Source organism: Macrotis lagotis, chromosome 1 (genome assembly GCF_037893015.1).
Source record: "Macrotis lagotis isolate mMagLag1 chromosome 1, bilby.v1.9.chrom.fasta, whole genome shotgun sequence".
NCBI lineage: Eukaryota > Metazoa > Chordata > Mammalia > Peramelemorphia > Peramelidae > Macrotis > Macrotis lagotis.
The window spans coordinates 654,863,803-654,890,288 of record NC_133658.1 but is presented as its reverse complement, the minus strand read 5'-3'; the positions used below and the strand labels follow the sequence as shown (position 1 = coordinate 654,890,288).

Sequence of the window (26,486 nt, the reverse complement as noted above, 5' to 3'; positions counted from 1 at the left end):
AGTATTCTTAAAGTGATATACGAAGTATTCAATGGCAGTCATGAAAATAGCCCCTATCAATAAAGAGTTTATAATCTAAAAAAGAGAAAATAATATAGAAGTGAAGAGGTAATAGAGGAAAAGGTACTTTCATATAATAAATATTGATTGTGTGAACATTGTGCATAAGACTAGAAAGAATTGCCTGGTGGTGAAAGTTGAGTAAAAGGTTGCAGGGTGAGAAAAAAATGTAGTCAAAGAGAAAAGAAAAAATAGTCAAACAAGGAAAAAAGTATTAATTTTCAAGTTTGTAATTTTTTTAAAAAAAATTTTAATTATTTAAAGCAACGGGGTTAAGTGACTTGCCCAAGGTCACATAGTTTAGCCATTGTTAAATATTTGAAGCCAGATATGAACTCAGGTCCACCTGACTCCAGGACTGTGGCTCTATCCACTGTACCACCTAGCTCCCCCTATCATGTTTGTTTTGATATAAAATGAATTGTACTTTTAAATATTATTAAGTATTGATTCATACCAAAGAAACCACTCAAAATATTTTGAATATCCAAAAAGGTAACTCTGTATAGTCCAATTTCCCAACAATTTCCTTAGGGAACTTTGGGGCCCACAGCACCAAAGATTACAACAGATTAGTTGGCAAATCATGCTTGACAGGTCAGTTTAATTTGGGCAGATAGGTGAAACCTCAAGGTTCAGAGAATGGTCAACAAAACTCTCATAAATCTTAATCCTTTATTCATCGTTTTAATCAGCACAACTATGGGCTGGCCCAGGTTCAAGTTATGATTTTCATCTATACATTTTAAGATGTATAGATTCTTTGGAGAATATTAATTTATGGTTATAATCAGAGTTCATGGAAGACATGGAAAAAATCAAGTCATATCTAATATCAAAGACTAGATCAGACAAATATCACATTTTAAAGATAAATATTCAAACAATGACTCCCAACAACCAAGTAATACTAAGTTTAGGTTTACAGGAAGAGGTAACAGAAAAGTTTTTTGCTCTTCCTTGATGAACTCCATAGTATAACAGTTGCTTCTTTATTCATATCAAGCCACCCACTCAACCACTTCCTTCCCTCCTCAGCAAAGGCCCTCACCTCATTTTTTCCACCTGAAAAAAATTGAAGCAGTCTCTAGCACACTTTCCCCTTCTTCATCAACAGCATGCTGTTGTTGCCATCACCACCATCACCACTGGTACTGTTACTATTACTACTACTACTACTAGTTAGCTAGAAAGCAAGCTAACATTTATATAGCACTTTAAAATTTACAAAGTGCTATCTATCTATCTATCTATATATATATTACCTTATCCTCATAAAAAGCCCTAGGAAGGGGCAGCTAGGTGATGCAGTGGATAGAGCACCAGCCCTGGAGTCAGGAGGACTTGAGTTCAAATCAAGACTCAGACACTTAATCATTACCTAGCTGTGTGGCCTTGGGCAAGCCACTTAACCCCATTACCTTGCAAAAACCTAAAAAAAAAATAGTGTCAATAAGGAGTTTACTTTTTTTTTTTTGCAAGGCAATGGGTCTAAGTGACTTGCCGAAAGTTACACAGCTAGGTAATGATTATATATCTGGGTAAGTATTAAGGGTCTGAGATCACATTTGAACTTGGGTTCTCCTTACTCCAGGGTATCCACTGAGGAGCTTACTTTCTAATGGGCAAGATACAGGAACAAAAATAGGTACATACAAAAATATGTACATACATACATACATATGTATATACATACAGGGAAGACAAAAGATAACTTTAGAAGGAAAAGTTAAAGAATCTGGAGGTTAGTCTTCCTATAGGAGGTAAGACTTGAGTTGAATATCTTGAAAGAAGTAAGAAGGTGGATAGGAAGAGAAAGAGAACCAACAGTTGGGGTACAGTGAAATAAAAAGTAAGACTTAGAGACTGGAAATGGAGTGACCAGTACAAGAAAAAGCAAATAGATCTATATTGGTGGGTTATAAAGTAAATTGAAGAGAGTAGCATTTAGAAAAACTAGAAAGGGAGTAGGTTGTGAAGAATGTTAAATACCAATCAGAGGAATTTATTTATTGGCACCACACGAGTTTATTAATTGTTTGGGGAGGGGGGAGGAGGAGGTTTGGAGAGACGATCTAGTCAAATCTACTCTTTACGAATACCAGTTTGGGAGTTGTATGGAGTATTTGTTGGAGTGAGAAGAGACTTGAGGCAGATAAGTTTAATTAGAAGGCTACTGCAATAGTCTAGGTAAAAGGTAATGAGACTGAAATTGATATGGCTGTGTGAGTAGAGAGAAGAGGGGCCAGCCAGCCCCTCCATTGGTCAAGGTCTGACATAGGAGAAAAAATACATACATTTGCCTCAATTACTACTAAACTATTATTTTTATCATTTCATATATGTGTGTGTGTGTGTGTGTGTGTATAAAGCAAGGTTGCTTAGACAAGGTAGCCATTTTGCATTTATTTCTCTTTATTTTATATATTGCTGTGGCCAAAAAATTCATTACCTAATGGCTTACTGGAGACCGGCCTCTTTGTACTCAGGCTGGCACTTAGACAGTAGACACAGTCTGTTGTCAGGAATTTCAGTGAACTTGGCTTAGTATAGAGGAACCTACCACCACTTGGAGTCTGTTGAGACAGTCTTCAAGAGTCACCTTTAGACCACAATGAAGCATTTGAGTAAAATTTGAGAAGATGCTTATTACTATAAAAACTGAGAAATATGTTCAGTTGCTTCCAGTCAACAAACATGGAATATTTAAAGTTTGGAAAGACCTATTTAAAAAAACTTTTAGTTAAAAATTTTAATTCACATATGTTCCTTACATATACTATATTATAGGCACAGCTAGGTGGCAGAGTGGATAAATTCTTGGCCCTGGAATCAGGAGGAACTGAGTTTAAATCCAGCTTCAGACACTTAGTATCTAGCTGAGTGACCTTAGGCAAGTCACTTAACCCCACTGCCTTGTAAAAACAAAAAAAAAATCCAAAACCTCAAAACAAAACCATATACTATAATATACCCTATTTTAGTTTGTATATTTCCCTTCTGATTCCTATGCATTACACAAAATTACAAATGGCTAGAACACCATATATCTTGATCTTCCCACAAATTTTCATAAGTTGTAAAAATAATTATTTTTCTGCTCTTCCAAAGACTTAGAAGAAATTATCTTCTTTTAAATTGAATTTGGAAGCAACTGTTTTTATGTATCCTAAAAGGCATCCCCAGAAATAAGACTTCAGCTACCAACCATGGCCACCATAGAATCCTATCTGGGCAAATGGAAATGGGCTAACCCAAGAAATAAAATCCAGGGTTCTTTTTTTAACTAAAGGATAGTTGTAGAACCATACTTAGTTAAAGGATTACCCAGCCTTAAAATAAGACAATTTTAAACTCTTCAAGTCCTTAGTAAAGAGTTTCAAAAAGAACAACACATAAGAAAGTGACAGAACTCCTCTACTTTCTGAGTTGCCAGGTACCAAAACTTACAAAGAAAGATGGAATGTCTTATCCCAGTCTCATGGGCAAGCTTTCTTCATCTCTCCCTTTCCCCCATACAATGCACATGCACACATCTTATAGTGCTCTAATCCATAAGACCAAGCTAAGGGAACTTCTGGGCTCAATTATTAATTATTTTCAGAGAACTAGAAGAGTAGCTGGGAAAGTAAATGAACATTTCTGAGGGTGGATTACTAAGGGAAAGCAGGAATTTTTTAAAAAAATTTTTGTTATCATTACTAATGCTTTCAAGATTACTTTGAAGCTTGGAAAAAATTTAAATTAATTTTCTCTTTCAAAGATGTTTATTTCTTCTTCTGAAGCTAACTGATGAAAAATTAGAGCAAATATTAGAAAAATAAAACTGTCTTATGATTAAAAGTAAGGAATATGTTCTATATTATGAAATATTTTGCTAAATTAAAATTCTGTTTGTTTAAAAAATCCTTGGAACATTCAACTGCAAATCTTTGAAACCTGATTGAAATGCAAATTAATATATTTAATCTCCACTGAAAGTACAAGTTAAATGCCTAATAATTGGTTGAAGAAAAACAAATACTAAAGTTTTTCAGTATGCATACCATGTTAGCCATGGAGTGTCATAGCCATGTAATAGCAGGGAAAGATAATTTATGTAACATTATCTAATTATCCATCTAAAATTAGAATTTTATTGAACAAACAAGAAGGGTCATCTTAATTACTTGCCTCACAGGATTCCATACCAAAAGGTCAAAGAAAGTCAGAATGAGTAATCCCAATATTAACACTCTAATCTTCCTTCCAAAGCCTAATTTATTTTTAAACCCTATTGAAAAAAACATTTCATGAACTTTTGTAACCTGTTAGGCATAGTTTTAAGTATCAAAAAAGCCAAAAAAGATGAATAAAATACAGCCTCAGATTTTCTTTGTTTTTTCATACTAACTTGGTTTCTTCATCAGATAAGATAGTATTAGGGTAATGTCTAACAAAAGAGAATGGGATAATATCACACATATAATTAAATATTTAGTCAAGTACTTCAGAAAAAAATAAAAGGTGCTTCTGTCACTTCACTTTCCAATCAATCAATCAATCAACTCACAACCATTTAATAAATGCTTACTACTTGTACAGCCAGTTGAATATTGCAGTGAATAGAGTATACTATGCTGGGAATCTAGAATATTCATCTTCCTGAGTTCAAATCTGATTTCAGACAGTTCACTACGTGTGTAACCTTAGGAAAGTCACTTAACCCTGCATGCCTCAGATCCTTATCTATAAAATGAACTGGAGAAGGAAATAGTAAGCCACTCTAGGATCTCTACCAAGAAAATCCCAATGGGCTCAGAGTCAGACAAGATTTCAACTACAACAACAACAACAATTTGCTGGGTGCTAGAGATACAAATACAAAAGTAAAATTTGACTTTAAGGAGCTTACATTCTAGGCAGGGAGGAAGTTGAATAAAAAAACCCAACTTATAGGATCATCAGAGAACTTTTAGTATAATTTTTAGTATTTTGCAAATAAAGAAACTGAAGAACAGGAAGAAATGTGAATTTGGAAAGATCAAATAGGTAGAAAGTATTCAAGGTTGAATTTGAACTGAGGTCCTCTGACTACTATGCTGCCTCACTTAAAGGGTTATATCAATGAAAGTTATTGATGCACAAAATTATAGCTCCAGGGTCCAGTGGGACCTCAGAGGTCCATTAGTTTCATTCCTTTGTTTAATGAGTCAGGGACCTGAGGACAAGAGAATTTGAGTAATTTGCCTATGCTCATACAGGTGATAAATGGCAGGAGGAAAAATAGGTTAAACATGAGGGATAGTTGGTGCAAAGGCTCAGCAATGGGAATTTCAGATATTTTCAGATAGATCATTTTGCCTGGTTGCAAAATATTTGAAAAAAAATTAAACTTTAATAATATTTTTATGAAAATAATTATTAAATCAAATACCCTAAGAAATAAGAAAGGATTTACTAGTTCAATAGCAGCAGTCAAATAAGAGAGAAAAAAGACTCTATTCAATAGCTGACTTCTTTGTCCTAAATTTATGAATCACTGGCCAGCATAATATAACTATATGGCTTTCAGGTCTTGGGAGAAAGGACTGTATTCTCTGGTCAAGTTCTTTTGATGTTTCTATGTTTGGGAATGGATAGGATCCAGACAGTGGTAAGTGAGAAAATCCCATCTGCCATCCCTCTCACAGTGACCCAACCCTGCTGATGTGTACAAGTTGCAGAAGGACTGGGAAAAGAGTTAGATCTCATAAAGGATGGGGGGTGTAAGGTACTGAGGTATGTATGGAAAGGGGCAAAAACATGAAGGAAAATGAAGATAAACAATAGTCCCTCCTCAAGAATTAAATAGAAAATTCAGTTGTGTGCAGCTTTCATTTTGGATGAAGGTGACAGATAAATAAGCATTTTAAAATTTCATTTGATCCTTTTTCAAGACTACGTCTCTAACAGGATAGTATGTAAAAGCTACTGTCTGGTTATTGCAATTAAATCAGTTGCAGAAGCCAGACCAGTTTGGAGTGGCACCAAGAGACCCCCTCAGGACAGTAAAGAAGTAGTGAAGGTCTATATTTAGATAGTTCATTTTATTTTACTCTAAGAGGTCTAGAGAATGCTCCAAACAGATCCATTTTGATCTTTTTGGGGATGGTTCTTGGAAAGGCTATACCAGTTTGGGATCTTTTGGGATTTTTAGAAAAGAAGTTAGAACCCAACAACCTTCCTGGAAATCTTCAAGCAAGCCTTCCCTGATGGGGTTAGTCTCAAGGTGGAATTCTAGATCTGAATTGAATGATAAAATTGGCACTTTAGATGAGGGTCTGTATAGAACAAAGCTATATTCCACCTCCTGACCTGTTCACTGATGCTTAGAATTTCATTGGGCAGGGGGTGGGGTGGGGGTGGGGGGATCCTTTGTTGCACAAAGGGCAAGAACATTGGCTTAAATAGCATTAAGTCCTTTCTTTGAAAATCAGATTTTGATAGAAAGAAGAACATCACATACATATGAAAATTTATTTGGGGAATGGTAGTGAGAAAGGAAGCAAAGAACCAACTAAGAAAGAGAATATTAGAGACATTAAAGAAAAATTTCATCGACTTTCCAGTTACCTAGAAATGGTCCTATTGGAGGAGCCTCCTAGGACTATCTGGACTCATCCCTAGGACTGATCTTAAAGTTTCAAAGTCAATGGGTCTTGAGAGATGCAAGATAATAGTGAGGAAATAGAATTACAATTGAGTATTGCAAAATGGCATGGTCATAAAATGATGGGAGCTAACAAATGGCCTACTAGTAGGCAATTTTCAGTCTTTGGAAACCTGATAGTCCAATTAAATAGACATTTAGAGAGTTACTGTGGAGCAGGATGAGTGGTGATGGTGGTGGTAGAAGGAATACTGAAATATTAGCATCATTTCCAAAGGAAGATCTAGTTCCAGACTAAGAAAAGGATGTAGTGGTTCACTGGAGACTCACAACAAGAGAATAACAGAGGAATATGGGGAAAAAAACCATAAGATCAAAAATGAAAAAAATTTATGCAAATTTGGTTGAATAAATATCCAAAGATCAGAATGAAATACAAGGTAATATGATTCAAAAATTCTGTTCATCAACAAATGCTAACCTGAGTCATAGTCGTTAAAAAAGGTAATAAGATCTTTAAGGTATCTAACTTCCATAACCCTAGTTTAGGACTTCCCAGTTTAAGGGAAATGTGAGAAACAATGTGTATGAATGTGCATGGCAGGGAAGAGGAGGGAGGTAGAAGAGACAGTTATAAATATGAAATCACAAATCCAGACCAAAAACTATATAATTTTGACTAGAGAATATAGGAATATTGGGAAAACAAGAAAAGTTTAAGGGGATTTACAAAGTTTTCATATTTTGAAAGTATGTGAAAAAGTTTGTATCCAAATTATGGTGATCAGCTATTTACCACTATAAATAAGGATAAAGTTACAGGAAACTTGAAAACTCATTTAACAAAATCCTACTTTAATGAACCTGGCAAGACATCAAAATTTCTTATTAAATCTGAATCATGTTTAATGGCAACCTCTTGTGAAGGGGAAACAGAAAGAGTATTGTTTACTTTTTTGTTTAACTATATCAAGTGCCCTAGGGTTTTTTGCTACTAGCAAACATCTTGGTTGGGGAGAGGCTCTTTTTTTAAAGGTTTTTAATAGTTTCTTTTAAATGTGGGGCACAAGGGAATGAACAGTTTTGGGCAGTGGAGGTCAGCAAGGTAAATGAAATTATGCATGCACATATAGATGCTTTTTTGCTATCTACAATCTATAATCTTCCTTCTCCATTGCTTACTCTCATTTTCCACTTAGCTCTTCCTGAACCCTTATTTGTCTTTACAACTCTGTGACTCCCTGAGACTCCCAGTCCAAAAATACAATTATGGGAGAATGTATTAACACTGAACAAAATATGTATCTTCATTACACTTATATATTTATTATACATAACGATATTGTATATAAGCTTTAAATATGACTACAATAAGATGAAAGGTCTTCATTTACAAAACAAATTAGTAAGTAATAAATTTAAATACATTTATAAATGTATATTTAAATTATAAATTATAAGTTGACTTCTGAATGGACAAACATTTGTAATTTTAGTTTAATATGAATTAGCAGAAATCTATAAAACTTGGTTATAAGGGAAGGGGTGTTATTAAGGTAACTAAGAAAATGAATGCTCCATTTTATAGTCAGAATAAGAAAATCAAGATGGTATGCTAAGTGAGAAATTTAACATATCAGCTTCCTATTTCTTTTTTGATTGATGTCCAGTTCATGTTCCTTACTGACTCACAAAGGCTGCATTATCAGAGACAAATCACAGCCTCTCAGTGATTCAAGAAATTTTCTGGTCAGCTAGGTGGCACAGTGGATACAGCATCAGTCCCAGAGCCAGGAGGACTTGAATTCAATTTGATCCCCAGACATGATTGCCTTGCCAAAAAAAAAAAATCTCCAACACTTTAAGTTAGAGATAAGTTATTGAGAGCAAGTTTTCATGTAGGAGTTTCCTAGTACTAATGAAATCATAATTCTAGGTAAAAGAAAAAGTCACTGGAAACAGTTTAAAGAGAGAAGGAGAATGACATTAATACATGATCATTGAACCAAAATATATTTACAGATTTAAAAATTTTATTTCTAGAATTCGTTTTCTGTCTGAAATAATGAAGACTGGATTCTGAAATTCCATTAAAAATAAAATGTAATTTTTACAGAAATAATATATACAAAAAAGTAAACAAAAAACTAGAATGAAATAAAAACTTATCTAATTGAGATACATCGAAAGGACCTCCTTTAATCAACAACTATGATTTTTTTTTAGGTTTTTGCAAGGCAAATGGGGTTAAGTGGCTTGTCCAAGGCCACACAGCTAGGTAATTATTAAGTGTCTGAGGCCGGATTTGAACCCAGGTACTCCTGACTCCAGGGCCGGTGCTCTATACACTGCGAAACCTAGCCACCTCTAGGAATGATTTCTAATTAGTATACAATGATATTTTATAAATAGGAATTTCATAATGCATGAGGATATTAGAAAGACATATGTTCTCTTGCCAAAGGAAAAATATTCCTTCCTAGAATTTTATTTACCCTATTGACACGCTTAGCAAAGATATAATTGATAATCACAAATTCCAAATCAGTAGACTCAAAATTTATATGGTTTCACCCTATATAATAGAAGAATATATTCTGAGAGACTAGAGAGTCCCCTTTCCTAAAAGCTCTTTTAAATGGGAAACAGAATGTATACTCAATTATGATAGCTCAATCAAACTCAACCAATAGTTTAGGTGCCTTCCTGATGTAGAAAATAACTTTTCCCAATTCATTCATTCCAACAAATATTTATTATACACCTAACTAGACTAGGCACCAAGGATAGATTCAAGTTTTTACATTTTAAAAGAGCAAAAGAAGTAATGAATAAGGACCTACAAAACAAAGAGAGGCAGCTAGTGGATAGAGCAATTGACCTTGGAGTCAGCAAACATGAGTTCAAATCCAGCCTCAAACACTTGCCACTTGCTAGCACTGTGACCTTGGGCAAGTCACTTAACCCTGATTGCCTCACATCCACAACCATCTCCAGTCATCCTGATCCATATCTGGACACTGGACCCAGATGGCTTTGGAGAAAGTGAGTCTGGTGACTTAGCACCCCCCCACACACACAACCCCACTCAAATCCCAATTCATGTGCTTGTCATGGCATCACTTCCCTGATGTCATGGTCTTCTTCAAGAATGAAAGACAAATATCACAATATAAAGAACAACTAGGACAAAAGAAAGGACCCAATTTCTATGTGAAATCTGAGGAAAGTGAGATCACATTCATTTGAGGGTTGGGAAAGTGCAGGTAATATGATGGAAAGAAAAACAATCAAGAAAGAGGGCATGAATCTTAAATGGAGAAATAGATATGACTTCAGCATGAGAGTTCATTCCAGATATGGTCACTGGGGACAACATGAGCAAATCTAAGAATACAGGAGAAGGTAAAACAAAGAATATTTCATTGGGATAATAATGTAAGATTAGAATGCTAGATAGGAGACAAAGGGTAGAGGAATTTGATTGGCAATACCAGTTCATACTTTATTTAGTAGACAATGGGGAGCCACTGAAGGTGTTTGAGGCTAGAAATATGATCAGAGGATGGACTTGGAAATTACTCTAGCAACAGCATGAAAGACAGAATGGAGAGAAAATAGACTGGAATGAAGAAGTATTATGAAATTGTTAGAATAGCCTAGATGAGAAGAGAGGAGGACTTAAAACTATGTTTTCTATAGTGGGCATGGAAAGGAGAGTTACTAAGATAAATTATATAGGGATAAGAAATTTATTGAATTTTCCAGCCCAAGTGCCATAGCATTTTCTGACTTACCTTTCTCTGAATCTCTTAGCATTTCTCCCTTTGCTTATCTGAATAAGATTTTCATAAATTAGGGGCAAAAAGACAATGTTTAATATTATTTTTTGTAAATAAACATTATCAATAAATGTTTATGATTTAATTATATTATTTTAAAGTGGTCAGTGGAGGATCATGAGATTGTAAATTTATCCTTTACAACCTCAAAGCACTTATATCTCTTTACCTTAAGATTTGAACTTGAAAACTTTAGGTTTCTCATAATTATACCAATTATTTATGATACATTGGCTGTTTTTGGAAAAGAACTTTCAACAGCTATTCAAACAATCCTCAGAAACAATGAAAAATAAAACACCAGCCCAACCATCACCTCTGACTTTTAAATAACTGGAAACCAAAATCAGAAAGGGGAATGCACAGGCTTTTCTCTTACCATTCTGAATGAGGGTTTGTGATCGTGTGAACCTTCCATGGACAGCTGTCATGTGAAGTGGACTCTTTCCATCCTTACTCTTTAAGAGAGAGAGAGAGAGAGAGAGAGAGAGAGAGAGAGAGAGAGAGAGAGAGAGAGAGAGAGAAGATAATTTGTTCACAAACTAGTTATTGTCATCTAACATCCCTAACTATGAAACTGAGAAATTGATATTGCACACAATTCTTATCCAAAAGCTCAACATAAATGCTTTGTCATGACAGAGAGACTAAAAATAATTATGAAGGAGAAAGATTTTTCTCTGAGAATTCTCAAGCAGTTGTTTAATACTAAATATCTGATCTTTTGTTAAAAAAAAAAACTTTATCATACTAGACTGCCAGAAACATAAAATTTCCCATTTTATAGCTAAAGCTCCCAGGGGTAAATAATATTCAGGATTGGAGATGAAGGTAGAAACTGCAATCTGACTTCAAATCTTTTACGGTATTTACCACAAAACATCTCCTCCTAAGAGTGACCTAATGAAGAGAGTATCCTTCAAGGCTTTACTTTCCACTTGGGGGGAAAAAGACAAATGATGTGTTTACTTGTGGGGTCCTGTCTGAACAGAGGCTAACTCACTTGCCATAAATCACTGTCACATTTTACAACTGACCTGGGACCTACTCCCATTTAATAAAATCCAATACTCCTGAAAAGCAGTATCTTTTTTCCCACTTTTTAAAATGAGAGACCCTTATTTTTTTGGCCTTGTTAGTGATACAGAATCAGCATACAAAAGCCATTTGACAGTTGACATTTTGAAGGGATTTAATAATGGAGTTTGAATTTATATAAGACTCAAAAATGATGGTCATCTTTTTATTAGTTAATTAAGGCAAATATTCTAGCTCCAGGAGACCAAGCCACAGATAAAGGACAGAATTTGTAAATTAGTTGTGAACAAATAACTTTATTAAAACTTTCAAATAAAATATTGGTGCCAGAGGGCCACAATATAATAGAGAAAAATTGCAAAGGAAAATATTTAGACTTAATAAAAAAATAACTTCCTAACAATAAGAAAAGATCAAAAATAGAAGGAGGTACCTCAGAAGGTAATGGGGTTCCCTCTCACTAATGGACCAAAGGCAAACACCAGAAGATGATTTACTGGGTATGTTATAGACAGGATTCTTTTCAGGTATCAGTTCAACTAGATGACCTTCAAATTCCCTTATGACACTTAAATTCCAAATCAGAGTAATGGTCATAGTAGAGATTATTGTAATAATAATAATAATAATAATAATAATAATAATAATAATAATAATAATAATAATAATAATATGCTGCATATTAGGGTACTTTTCCTTTTGGGATTTTGGAGAGTTTTCACATATTATTATTTTTTCTCTTAGGTCTTAATGGTACTTGCTCCAAAGCAAAGGAAAATTTAGGAGGTGTAGTGAACAGAATGATAGTCCCAAAGTCAGAAAGAGGAGAGTGCAAGTCCTATCTCAGCTGACTATAAACTAGTCATTTAACTTGGTCAGTCTCAGTTTTTTCATTTGTAAAATGAAATTAATAATAGTTTCTACTGTTGCAAATCTTAAAATGCCATACGATTATTCCTGATGGTGGTTCTATAATGAAACTTATGAAAACTGACTGAATAAACAAGCAAAGTTGGATTTTTTTCCTTAGCATATTCTAATATTGAAGATCCTCAAAACAAATTTTTTTTTAAAACTTATCCAAAATGTTTAAGTTCATACAGCAGTGCAGTATGGTGGGAAGCACAGGACTGGTGACAGCAGAACCTGAATTCTAATCCTGGATTTGATATTTACTATCTATATAAATCTGAAAAAATCCTTTAATCTGTCTGTGCTATAGTTTTCTCGTTTATAAAATGACACTGGATTTTATTAACTCTGAAGTCCCATCCAGCTCTATATCTATGCTCCTATGATCATATAAGTACTAAAGAATATTCAAGTAAGTCAGAGTCAGAGGTAATATTTAAATCCAAGTCTCTTGTGACTCAAAATTCAGAGATCTTTCCACTAAACCATCCTCATTAAAGATGGATAAACAATTTCTTTGACACCCCTTTGTATAAAATCAAGTTCTTTATTAAAATAATAATTAAATACTATATATCTGTAAGATACATGACTCATACAGAAAACCTTACCTCTTTTCATCCATCTTTTAATAGCTGTGCCTCATTCAGCAGAGCATTTCTAACTTTCATTGCTAACAGGGAATATATGGGTAAGAGTTTGGTCACCTAACATCTGTCCCAAAAGGGGAGGGGAAGGAAGTTTAAGTATAGTGTACATGTAAAAACTGTACTCAGATGTTGAAAGGTAAATTTTTCATTTAAACTTCCATCTTGATTAATGGGGCAAAACTCAGTCCAAAAACAATTAAAAGGATTTTATTATAAATACATTAAGGTAGCAACACATTGAAGAGCTGATCATTGAATATCAGCAATGGTTTCAAGTCAGGGACAACTTTTTCAGATAGCTTTTAAGACACTTTAGATAGGTTCACCTCAGCAAAAGAGATTGGGCTCTCGAATCTGGGTTTCTCCCCAAGAGAGCAGGTAGGGGTATGTGAAAAAAGGGCAGATAAAAACTGTAGACTTGGTGTCTCCTTCTTTACAGAGCCTCCCTCAACTTTTGATAAGCATGACTGGGGACAATGGATAACTGAGTCAACTCAGACAGACACCTTGCTTTTTTGGGTTAAAACAATAGTCCACTAATGCCTCAAGGTCAATGACAAAGGAAAAATAGTCCAGAAATAATTACCTTACTTACTGGACCCAGTTTCAGATCACAACCTTTACAGCCAATTTTCTTCAGTCATTTGGCTCCATCTTGCCCCAATGCTTTTCAATGTACTCAGAAGTATGTATGCTGGTAAACCACATTTCCTAGGATTCTCCCACCTGCAACCCTGGGAAATTCCAGCAGAATTTGACAGCTGGATAGCACATCCTTTTTGAAGGCCCTATGAGCTCTCTGGGATGTATTCTTTTTTTTATTTAGGTGTTTTTTTTTTTGCAAGGCAAATGGGGTTAAGTGGCTTGCCCAAGGCCACACAGCTAGGTAATTATTAAGTGTCTGAGACTGGATTTGAACTCAGGTACTCCTGACTCCAGGGCCGGTGCTTTATCCACTGCGCCATCTAGCCGCCCCTGGGATGTATTTCAAGAGGAGAGTTAAAACAAGGGCCTACACTATACTGAAAGTTAAAATAGGATAAGGATGGGGGTTTGAGTTTGAGCTGTTGATAGGGAAGATGGGCATGAAATGGCATTAATGGAAAATGGCCAACTGGCTCAAACCCAGTTTTACTTGAAATAATACATGATGTAAAATGGAGTATAACTAGAGATTGGCCTCAGAGTCAATACTGACTGTAAGAAGTCTGAGCAAGTCACCTGATGTCTTAGTGACTCAAATAAGGTGATAATATTCATTGGTTGAGCATATTCCTCAGTAGCTTCCCATAACAATGAAATCAGAATCTGGTAAAATAGAAATAATTAATTAATAAGCATTTAGTAAAATGACCCCTATATGCCAATCACTGGGGAATACAGATACCAAGAATGAAAAAATAATCCCCGCTTTCAAGGATAATAACAATATGATGATGATATATAAAGACAATTCCTGGCCTCACTTTAGATAGTTCACAAATATAAAATCATGATTAGTTCATAAGAGAAAATGGAAATCAAGAGTATTATTAAGCTAAATTAAATAAGCACTCTTTCAGGAACATTTAAATAGAATGATGAAAAAAATAGTCTAAACCAGAATAAGAAATGAATTTTAGATACAGCATCTTTGCCACAATTTAGGATTCACAAATAAATGGTATGAAGAAATACATGCATATGTATCACACACACACACACACACACACACACACACCCAATAGGCATTGTGAGAGCAAGGCAAAGGCAGAAACTCAATGCCAATGCTACTTGATGGAACTATGGGTTGATGCTATGATTTTGAAGCCCTATGTGGAGTTAGCTTCAGTGAAGGGGAATGGACTCCTAAAGAATCTTTAGGTATTTGAGAATATCCACTGTTCTAGTCCAGAGACCCTAGGAAGAACAATAACAATCCAATAATCCTTCTAATTCTCTAATCTCCCTAATCTAAATCTAAATTCTCCAAGTATTCATCTTAATGAAATATTCTAAATTGATTCAATACTCTGGAGATGCAGGGTCCATAGAGAATTGTCACTGGGCAGGAAAGAAGGAAATATTTCATTGTTTAGGTTTTGATGACTTAGGAAGAGTGTCTTCCTCTCCCAAAGTGATATTTTTGTAATGTAAATTGGGCCATCCTTTATTTCAATTCTTACTTAGCCCATAGTCACATGGGCTTGGCCACAGACAAACTCAGACCTGGGAAAGACCTTAATTTTAAAAGATCAGGGTCTGCAGCACACATCTCTGGGCAGACTTTTTCTATTAAACGCCTCCATTGCCAAAAAAAAAAAAAAGATCAGGGTCACTAACTGCATTCTGGGGCAAGTGCCAGTGGAGGAAAGAATGAGATTGAATCCAAAACACAAGTCAAGACATCACCCTTTAGAAGAAGGATGAACAAGAACAACAAAACAACAGACAAACCTTCCCAAGATCAGTTTACCTTCAGGGTGACAATACCAGACAATGTCACATCTAAACCTTAAAGGTTCTCTAAATCAACACAATTTAAGTAGTAGGGTGCTCAGAGTAATCAATTTTGCATCTACACAGACTCACAGAATAGATGGGCAGCATCTAGAAAATCTAAAAACCAAGAGTTACCATTCACCATATACTCTCCTGGGAGCAAACCTCACCTGGACATTCACGTCGGCTCCATTGTTCACCAACAGTTCAAGACAGAGAGCACCATGTGTAGAAGCAGCAGCAAAGTGCAGAGGGGTGAATCCACTTGTATTGGGCTGGTTCACATTGGCACCATAGTCAATCAGCTCATTGACCACAGCATCTTGTCCATTATAACAGGCGATGTGAAGTGCTGTGTTTCCATAGACATTGATTTCATCAATCTGCAAATGAGACCAACAGGAGGCAATTTCAATTACTGAGGCCAATTTACTCCCTTTCATAATGAATAACGGGATATCAGTAGCAATAGGAAGGTGACTCCAATTAATCAACATATATTACTCAGTGCCTATTTGGCACTTGACACTGTACTGGGGATGGTACAAAATTTATGATGAAAAGATATGACCCCTACTCTGGAAATGCTTACAATATAAAATTAAAGATCAAAATAAAACAAATGAGATAAAAAAGGAGCTTGCCAACATATGGGAAGGGGTAATTTTTCATAGACATTATTTACTATATTGCCTCATTACCATGTATGAATATGTAGCGCTAACAGTTACTGCAATATAAAATAGACATTTTTCAAGAATAGGGAGAGCAAGTTAGAAACTGCATTAGGTTTGAGTTCAAGATACTTCCAGGGACTGCTAGGTGGCGTAGTGGATTAAGCACCAGCCTTGGAGTCAAGAGTACCTGGGTTCAAATCCAGTCTCAGACACTTAATAATTATCTAGCTGTGTGGCCTTGGGCAAGCCACTTAACCCCATTTGCCTTGCAAAAAAACCTTAAAAAAAAAAGATAATTTCAGATCAGCGTTCACACTTATCAGCTCTGAGCCACCATGTGTAAGTCCCTTAACCTTTCTAAACCTATTTTTTTCATCAGCAAATGGGAATATTATAAATGGCACCTATCTCACAAAGTTATTTTACAATAAAGAATTTTATAAATCAAAAGGCACTAAATAAATGTGTTCTTATTATAAAGGTGTGTCATTATTTCAAGAATATGTATAAATTCACAGAAGTTTCTGATTTTCCAGTTTAATAGTATTACAAGATTGTGAGCTGGAAGATTATCTAATCTAATCATTTTTATCTTACAAATCAAGAAATGATTTGACCAAAGGTCAAACAGATCCATAAGTAATAGAGATGGAATTTGAATCCCAAGTTTGAAACACTTTTTACTCTGCCCTTTGAGATTTTTTAAAAAGTTGTAAGACAAGAAAGGTTTAAAGTCAAAGTTACATATTAAAAAGAGTGGGTGATGGTACAGTAGAAGAAAAATCCAGAGAAAATTGAGAGTTAAAATAAGAGTAGAGTTGAGAAAGTAGTGTCCAAGAACAACTTTCATCTATTAGTCTGAATCATTTCACACAAAGACGTCACTGTGCTGGAACTGGCAGCTAAAATCAAGCCAGGCCCTAAACTGTTAGATCTTTATAAGTCATGGCTGTTTGGTCAGCAGCTGCTCCCCCACTCCTGACTGAAATAGGGAAGCTAAGACTTTCCCTGTTGCTTTCATAATACTGATCTCCTATTCCTCTGAGCTAAAGAAGCATAGGGGTGAGAGACAATGTACAAAGAAGTACTCAGTTTGACTCTCATCTCAGCCAAAGAGGGCATGGAATAGAGGGAAAGAAAGGGCAGTGGATTTGAAAGCCAAGGTTCTGGGTTCAAATTCCACACTTTCTACCAGTCACTCAATCTCTGTATCTCCATTTACTTTTCTGTGTAATGAGGGAGTTGGATTAGATAATCTCTCAAGTCCCTTTCGCTCTAAGATCCTATGATCCCTAAATCTCTAGTTCTCCCATGCTTAACAAATCACCATTTCAAAGATCAGAAGAGAAGGGGATCAGTAATTTTATTCAAATCATTCTCAAATCATAGGAGAATGATAATCAAAAAGATTATGAATTAAAGAAGAACTCTTTCCAGACACCCTAGGCAATATGAAATAATTAACTTAAATCACTGCATATATTTTATATAAATTATAAATTACATGTTTATAAATCTACTATAGCTCCAGGGGCGGCTAGGTGGCATAGTGGATAAAGCACCAGCCCTGGAGTCAGGAGTACCTGGGTTCAAATCCAGTCTCAGACACTTAATAATTACCCAGCTGTGTGGCCTTGGGCAAGCCACTTAACCCCGTTTGCCTTACAAAAAAAAATAAATAAATAAAATAAATCTATAGCTCCTAAATATGTGGCCATATTTCGAGGGCCCACAAATGCATGGGATTATGGATCAAAAACTATTTCTGTAGTCGTATACCCATTACTAAAAAGGGTTGGACTTGGATACAGAAGATCCAAGTTCAAATATCAGTTCTGCCCCTCACTTCCTTATGGGGCCTGGGACAAGTCACTTCACTTTTCTAGCCTCCTCTTCCTCCTCGATGACAGGAACAAGTTGCTAGGAGACCTTGCCAAATCTCTAATGCTATATAACCCTAAGGCTAATTGCTATCATCCTTACATGTGATTTCTGTTACAACATTTGTGTATTTTTCCAGGTTAGCAAAGGTCAGCATCTTTTTTTTGATTTTTCACTATGTGACAGGGCCATTTTCTACTTTTCTACAGAATTTAAGAAGAATGAAAACAAGATTATGAGAAGTTGATCCCTGAATTAAAATGTAAATATGCTGTGTAATTGCTCTAACAACAACAACAACAACAGAAATATAAGCAGAGTCATCCATTTCTGAGTCATCCAGAGATGGTCCAGTGCTTACCTCCACCCCTAGATTAAGGAGGTGTTTAACCACATTGACTTGTCCGTTGGAGGCTGCAGCATGCAGTGGGGTGTACCCTTTCTTGTCCTTGCATGTGACTTCAGCACCATGGTTAATAAGCAGTGCCACCACTTCCAAGTGGCCTTTAAAAAGATGAAACAGCAGAAAACATTGTAATTATTATTATTTAGTTTTCTGAATTTAAAATCTTGAAGATTACAAACATCAAAACCAAACCCAAAACAATCCCATGAATAAAACAGAACAGGAAAAAAAGGATTATGTGAAAATGCAAATTTATATGAATAACAATGAGTTTTTCTTTTAAGTATATTAAATATGAAACATGCTTCTTTCTTTTTTTTTAGATTTTTTTTTCCCAAGGCAATGGGGTCGGATTTGAACCCAGGTACTCCTGACTCCAAGGTCGGTGCTCTATCCACTGCGTCACCTAGCCACCCCAAAACATGCTTCTTTCAAAGATAACCTGTTTTTCTGTTTCTTCTTCCAGAAGAAAGTCACTTTCCATCTCAGTACTCACTGCAACTCTATGAATTGCAGAGAAAATACTGACTTGATTAAGTAGATGAAGTTCCCTATATCATTGAAATCACAGATCAAGTCCCTAGTCCCTATCCCTATTCCTATCTTCTGGACAAAAACAAAATAGTTGTTTGTTTTTTTTAAATACTAGCTGTATTTGTCTATTTTCATGCCTTAATGGGAATAAAGTGAATTTAACTTTCAATCAATCATTCAATATATAAAAATTTATTAAACTCCCACTATGTGCTAGCACTACGTTAAATGAATTTCTTTGCTAGTCAAAGATCTTTCAGTGTCTCAGGGTAGTCATACTGAATGTCATTGACTGTTATACAATACCAGTATTGTGTGTGTGTGTGTGTGTGTGTGTGTATGTATGTATATATATATATATATATATATATATATATATATACACACACAGATATATACTTAAAAATATATATATAAATATAATAAAAATAAAAATAGAGGTAGTCTATATAGGGTCCTAGATTTGAAGTCAAGAAAGCACTAGACTCATATGTAGCCTGTGACACATATTGACTATATAAGCTAAAAATGGTAAGTAAACTAACCTCTAGGTGCCTTGGGCAACTCTCTAGGACTTATCTATTATATCATATTACACCACAAATGAGTTGTAAGCTGACAGTTGGATCTGCCTTGTCATACAAGGAGATCCATACTTCCTATAAAATCATACATCCTTCTTATATAACATTAATATCACTCTTTATCAAGTAGATATAGATGATTTGGTAAATTAGACTGAGCAAAAAACAATGCCAATATACAATCTGGACATTGGCTTAATGATAATTATTTTAAATTATTTCTGATTTTGGTTTATTTTCTTATAATTTGTCTCTTTCTACTAACAGTAGAATACAAAGAAAAAATATAGTTACCTGAAATTTTTGTCTCGAGACATTTTTTTTCCTTTAGGATTTTCAAAGGCAAATTTTTTTGGAATTTTTCTAATTAAAGAATGGTGATACAGTGTTTTAAAGTTATTATTCCTACATTTCTTATCCAGAAACCAAATCAGATTTCAGTAAGGTCAAAATTTTAGCTAAGTCTCATTTCAATCTGACTAAAAACTCTTGAAAACGGTTTATCTTTCTTTCCATTTTCTAAGCACTTAGAGAGGAATAGATAAGAACTCAGTAAATACCAAAAGTCTTGTTACTAGGTGAAAGAAATACTCCTGTTTTGAGAATGAAAATAAATGACTAGCATTCATGATTACACAGATCATTAGTTCTAAAATTTTAACTAGGGGGTATTTTGGTGAAACCCAGACACCCACATCTAATGCTGTTTTGTTGCTGCTGTTCATCCTTCATTCTCCAAGAGGATCAATGACATCACGAAGGTGATGTTTGCACTGAAGGAATTTTTCATCTATCCATTTTTGCCAATGATCTAAATGATTTAAAAAAAAAAGAGGACAGGAGCAGAGAAAACCATCCTTCCCCCTCAATACTAAGATTTCTCCCTCTGAACAGACAGAATTAAGAACTGCATACAGTAATTTCACCTTGAATAGAAGACATGATATTACAACTCTTCTCAATTACAGGATCACTCAATTCAAATCAGTTCTATGGAGTCAATAATACAGACTACTAGTTCATATTTAAAAAGTACTTTAAGATTTAGAAAGTACTATCCTTAGAATAAGGTTGTGAGAGTGGATAAAATATTATTTATCTTCCATTTTTTAGTTCAGGGAATTGAGTCTTAGTGTAAGAATTTGAACCCCATCCTACCAGAGATCCTTTTATAACAATACATTGCTTCTCAAGGGGAAAAAAACTACAATAAAGAAGGGAAGTCAAGATATTAACCAACTAATGTTTGATCCCTTGTTTTTGCAGGCCGGTTCTATTTCTTTTCTTTCTTTAAATATGCTTCATTTCACTTCTATTTCCTGGTAGAAAGCATATATATTTTATTTTAAGCTCTCACTGAGGCCATGCAATTTTGAATGTGCATATTTCCTTCTCTTGATGGTCAGGTAATGGGGACACAAAAAGGAATCCAATCACCAAAGTGCCACTGCCCCCATCTCAAAAAGTAGCATTCATACCAGCCATGTGACACTCTCAGATCTTTGGACCAAAGTTTGAGCTGGCCTGGAAACCAAGCCAGAAAACATAAATACTCAGCCCAGCTCTGAACAAGCTTCACCATAAGTTTAATTTGATGAGCATTTCCCTTTTATTCTAAGAGTTCTTACCCATATATGCTGCCCAGTGAAGAGCTCGCCTGTCCTTCTTGTCAAATGCATTGATATTTGCTCCTTTAGCCAAGAGCAAATTGACCATCTGAAAAAGCCAAGCAAGAATAAAAATCAAACATATCTTCTGTGACAGGCTGTCTTCCTATTGTACAAGTCTTATTTAGCCTGGGATATATGGAACTTAGTTTTAAAAATCTTTATTCTTATTTTTTTATTTTATTCCATTTCAATGGAAATAATTTCCTTTGTAATCCTATATAATTTATTTTAATCATTTAAAAATATTATTCTGAGAAGGGATCCATGGGGATCATCAGACAGAAAGGGATTTATAATACAAATAAATTTAAGAATCTCTGCTATGGAGGACCTGCAATATCAATAGTGATAACATCCAAATGGAAATAAAAGCCTTTGATTCAAAGAAGGCAGAAAGATTATATGAACAAGAGTCCTGGCATGTACATTAAGAATCTGATAGGCAGTGGAAAGAGCCCAAACAAATACACTTCCAGCCTACTTTCTCTCATTTCAGGAGAAAGTATAGTGAAGAGATTACACTATTGCAATTCACCATTAATCTAAATGTAAAAATAGAAATAGTGTCCTTGGGTATTCTATTCTCTAAAAGTTACTCCACTATGCCATTCTCAATTATGATATGCATCTCCACAATGGGCAAACCAAGGGTAGGGGGTGGATGTTTGCATTCCTTGTGACTTGCCCACCCACCTCCACATGGCCATTCAGAGCCGCGTGGTGTAAGGCTGTCCGCCCTCCTCTGTCAGAGACGTTGACACTGCTTAACATTGGAATGATGACTTCGGCACACTTAACAGCCTTATTAGCAGCAGCCACATGGAGAGGAGTCTGCCAGTTCTTGTCCCGGGCATTGACATCAGCTGAGTGCTTAATCAATACTTGCACGGCTTCCTAGAAGAGAAGCAGAGCCTGAGCTATGACTGCCAGTCAACATTTATGAAAAGCCTGCAAGAGGTGCCAGGCAATGGGAACACAAAAAAGCCTCAGGGGCCTTAGTATCTAGATGGGAAATGAGAATACATATTTTAAGACAAAATATAATAAAAGATAGCTTATTTTGCATGAATAATAATGATAGGAAGGTGTTCAGAGAAGAAAGTAATCACTGAAACCTGGGACAGAAAAGAAAGATGGATTTCAAAGAAAGGATACAATTTAGAGAAGTGGGAAAATGGGAAGTGGAAAAATGCCTCCTCTTCCTGAGTTCAAATCTGGTCTCCTCTAAGCAGAAGGAACAGTATGAGTAAATGAAAAATTATATTCCTTGTTTGGGAAACAAAGGGTGGACCAGTTTGTTTATACAGAAGAGAATAAGAGTGGGACCTGAAGTTGACTAGGACTAGACTACACAATCAAAGAACTGGAATTTTGTTTTTACAAGTTGTCTAGCTGAAAAAAAAGGTGGACTTTTGTACATTAATAATAAGCTGACATTTAGTCAATCAAATAGCAATGACACAAAGAAACGGAAAATAATATCCCTAACTGAATGGGGACAACTATGTACGTGCAAAATAAAGACAAAGTAGATAGAAAAAGTCTTATTGGAAAGGAACTAGCTGAGGAGGACAGAGGAATGGTAAATGGTAAAGAAATTTAAAATTTACAAACCACTTCATGAATATTATCTTATTTGAACCTCATAACAACTATAAAATGGAAGTATTATTATTATTATTATTATTATTATTATTATTGTTATTCTCATTTTACAGAAGAAGGAAACCAGAAAGGGGGGGAGGGAGGGAGGGAGAGAGAGAGAGAGAGAGAGAGAGAGAGAGAGAGAGAGAGAGAGAGAGAGAGAGAGAGAGAGAGAGAGAGAGAGAAAGGAAGAAAAAAAGGAAGGAAAGAAGTATTTATTGAGGCTATATGTACCAGATACTGTGCTAAGCACTCTACAAATATTATCCCAATTAATCCTCAACAACCCTGAGAGGTCAATTGAGGAAAATGAGACAAAGAAAAGTTAAATGACTTGCCCAAGGTCACATAACTAGGAAGTGTCTGACACCTTGAACTCAGATCTTCCTGACTCAAGACAAGTGTGCAATCCATTGCAACACTAAACTGTCTCAAAAGCTTACATTCTGGGGGCAACTAGGTGGTTCAATAGATAGAGCACCAGCCCTGGAATCAGGAAGACCTGATTTCAAATGTGACCTCAGACACTTAATAAATGCCTAGCTGTATGACTCTGGGCAAGTCATTTAGCATAATTGCCTTACAAAAACCAAAAATAAAGGGAAAAAAAGCTTACATTCTGCTGGAATATCGATGGGAAGAATAAATAATGCAAACAAATAAAAATGAAGGTAATTTGAGTGTGGAGGGAAGTTATTAACACAGGTGAGAAAGGAAATACTTGTAATAAAGGATATCTTAATTCAGTTTTAGGACTTAAATGGCTTCAGGAATATAAATGCTACACAGTTTTTAAAAATCAATAGGCTAATTACTTAAATATTTAAAATATTGTTGCTATTAAAATTCAACATAATCATAATCTTATGCTATATACTGCTCCAGTCAATTTTCAAATCTTGTAAAACTTTTCAGCTAAGTGGTGCAGTGGATAGAATGCTAAGCCTGAGGCCATGAAGCCTCCCTCTTCCTAAGTTCAAATCTGGTCTCAGACATGTACTAATTATATGACTGCGAGTAAGGTATTTAACATGTTTGCCTCAGTTCCTCATCTGTAAAATGAACTGAAAACAGAAATGGCAAACCACTTCTGTATCTTTGCCAAGAAAACCCTAAATGGGGTGACACAGAGTTCTACAACACTGAAATGATTGAATGCAACAAAAATCCTTTCATCTACAACTAAATGACTAGACTATATTTGTAATCCTAGCCTTAAGATCATTCAAAGAACAAATTTTTGAACCGTACACAATTTTAAAATTCAAAATTCACAAAATTAAATGATTAGTGTAAAATAAAATAAATAAACTTTGAAATGATGTTCTTGGCAAGTTTGCAGTATTTATACATCAAGGCAGTTAAAACTTAAAACTGTCCTAAGACTTTTGGTACACTCCAAATACCTCTTGACATCTGAATTATATAGAGGTTTCCAAATTCAAGAACTACTTCAGCAGCAGTATGAGCTTTGGGGGACTTTTATAGCCTAGGGTAGGACTGTTAACTTAATGTCCTTTTCTTTCTTTGTTTTCTTTTTTTTTTTAAAACTAAGCTAGCAACATGATAGGACAAATGGCTTCCCAACTCTCCCATTTTTATTTCAGCAATGAGATAGCAAGATTAACAGCATCCAAATATGAAGGAAAGAGAGAGAAATAAGTACTACATGAATCAAGCAAAGAAGAGTTAACACACAAACACCCACATTCATACATGTAGAATTTGGAGTAGAAATATGGAGAAACAGAAGAACGGATCGGGGTGGGGGAAACAGGAACAAGCATTTCTCTGTTTTTATCAGGGTGCCCCAAGCCTGGTCATTTTTTCAAGTTCTTTCCACCCCCCCCCCCCACCTTTGGATTATGTAATGAGTAGCATAGCTTTTACTTTACTAACTAGAAAAGAATCTGTCAGGAAATTCTTCCCCTGTGAAGTTCTTGCATAGTTTAATATATTTTGTCCAACTTAAATGGGCTAAAATGGTTGTGAAAATGGAAGCAGCAGCAAATTTTCTTAAAATAAATACTCTAAAAACTTAAAATCTCTGCAACCATTTAAAATATTAAAGAATTTGAAGTGTGAATTTCCCATATTTACCTAATAATATTATTTGAAACACAATGAAATTTTTTACAACTGAACAAAAAGTAAACTTGTGAAGGAAATCAGTATACAACTTTATAATCATTTAAAAATTCTTGAGAAGCTTAATTCTTAAATCCTTCCTTCTCCCTTGGTTTTCCAGACAGAAAAAGATTTTATAGCTGTTTTATGACGTCCCCAAGGAAAAAAAAGGAAAAAAAAATCTCTTCTATCACTATCCCACATTGTTTAATAAAAGCACTGAGTTCATTCATAAAAGCAGAGGCTCTGACTAGGAAACAAGAATAGTAACTACATAGAAACTTACTACCAAAGTAGATGCTTTAACTATAAAATCAATTGTTTTTACTTTTTGAATGAGCAACTATAAATAAGGGAACTAAATTTCTCACATGTAATGTTCTGATTCCCCCAATTATGAGTGCTTCTACTTTTTCTCCACCCTTCCAAATTACTCAGCATTTCATAGATCGGAGTTTTAGAGGGATTATATAAATTGACATGTGTTAGAAATGGGATTTGAAAACCTTCAAGTGCTCCAAAAAAGTTTTAAAATTGTTCAGTCATGTCTTATTCTTCATGACCCCATTTGGACTTTCCTTGGCAGAGATTTTGGAGTGGTTTGCCATTTCCTTCTTCAGTTCATTTTACAGATGAGGAACTGAGGCAAACAGGGTGAAGTGACTAGCCCAGGGTCAGTTAGGAAGTGTCTGAAGCCAGATTTGAACTTGGAAAGATCCAGATTCCAGGTCCAATGCTCCAACCACTGTACCACCAAAAAGCTAGCTGTTGTTGATAGGACTTTTGAAGTTATCTGTTTATTTTATAAATGAGAAGAAACTAAGATCCAGAAAGCCTTAGATCCTGGCTCAAAGTTGCACAGTTAATACTTTATTGTGTATGTATTTGCATTTTCTTATCTATGTATAGTGGTTTCTCTCTACAGAAAAGAAAGGTTTTATATAGCACCTTCTACTTTACAAAGGTAAAGCACTTTACAAATGTTAACTCATTTGGTCCTCCCTACTTTTTAGGGAGGTAGGCGCTATTATTCCCAATCATAGGTTAAGTGACTTGTCTGGGGACACAAAACTAAAGTGTAAGACATCAAATCTGAACTCAGATCTTCCTGACTTTAGGTTTAGTGTTCTCTTTACTTGTACCAATAGAGATAAAAAGAAGACCCAATTTGAGGACTATCTCTGGAAAGTCTAATAAAAATATCTTTTTTGAAGTTCATGCTTGAAAATAGTACCAATATAAATTGCTTGCACTTCAATGGCTGAAAAATAATTGTTTCTAATTACACATGTCAACCATTGGCATAAACAGTGTCATATTTTACAAATTGGAAATCCCTTAGGGAAAGA

General features: G+C 35.0%; 1 protein-coding gene across 10 annotated transcripts in view; it reads right to left on the bottom strand.

Annotated features, from left to right (window-relative positions):
* The window catches only part of ANKRD44 (ankyrin repeat domain 44), a 367,960-nt gene that overhangs the window by 130,009 nt on the left and 211,465 nt on the right, over positions 1 to 26,486 (bottom strand). For all 10 annotated transcript variants that reach the window (XM_074215415.1, XM_074215412.1, XM_074215416.1 and 7 more), the window contains exons 5-9: positions 22,060 to 22,260; positions 21,325 to 21,412; positions 18,534 to 18,676; positions 15,785 to 15,997; positions 10,913 to 10,991 (exon numbers count right to left, since the gene is read on the bottom strand). In XM_074215415.1, coding sequence (XP_074071516.1) covers positions 10,913 to 10,991; positions 15,785 to 15,997; positions 18,534 to 18,676; positions 21,325 to 21,412; positions 22,060 to 22,260 — 724 coding nt within the window. The remainder of the gene's footprint in view (positions 1 to 10,912; positions 10,992 to 15,784; positions 15,998 to 18,533; positions 18,677 to 21,324; positions 21,413 to 22,059; positions 22,261 to 26,486) is intronic.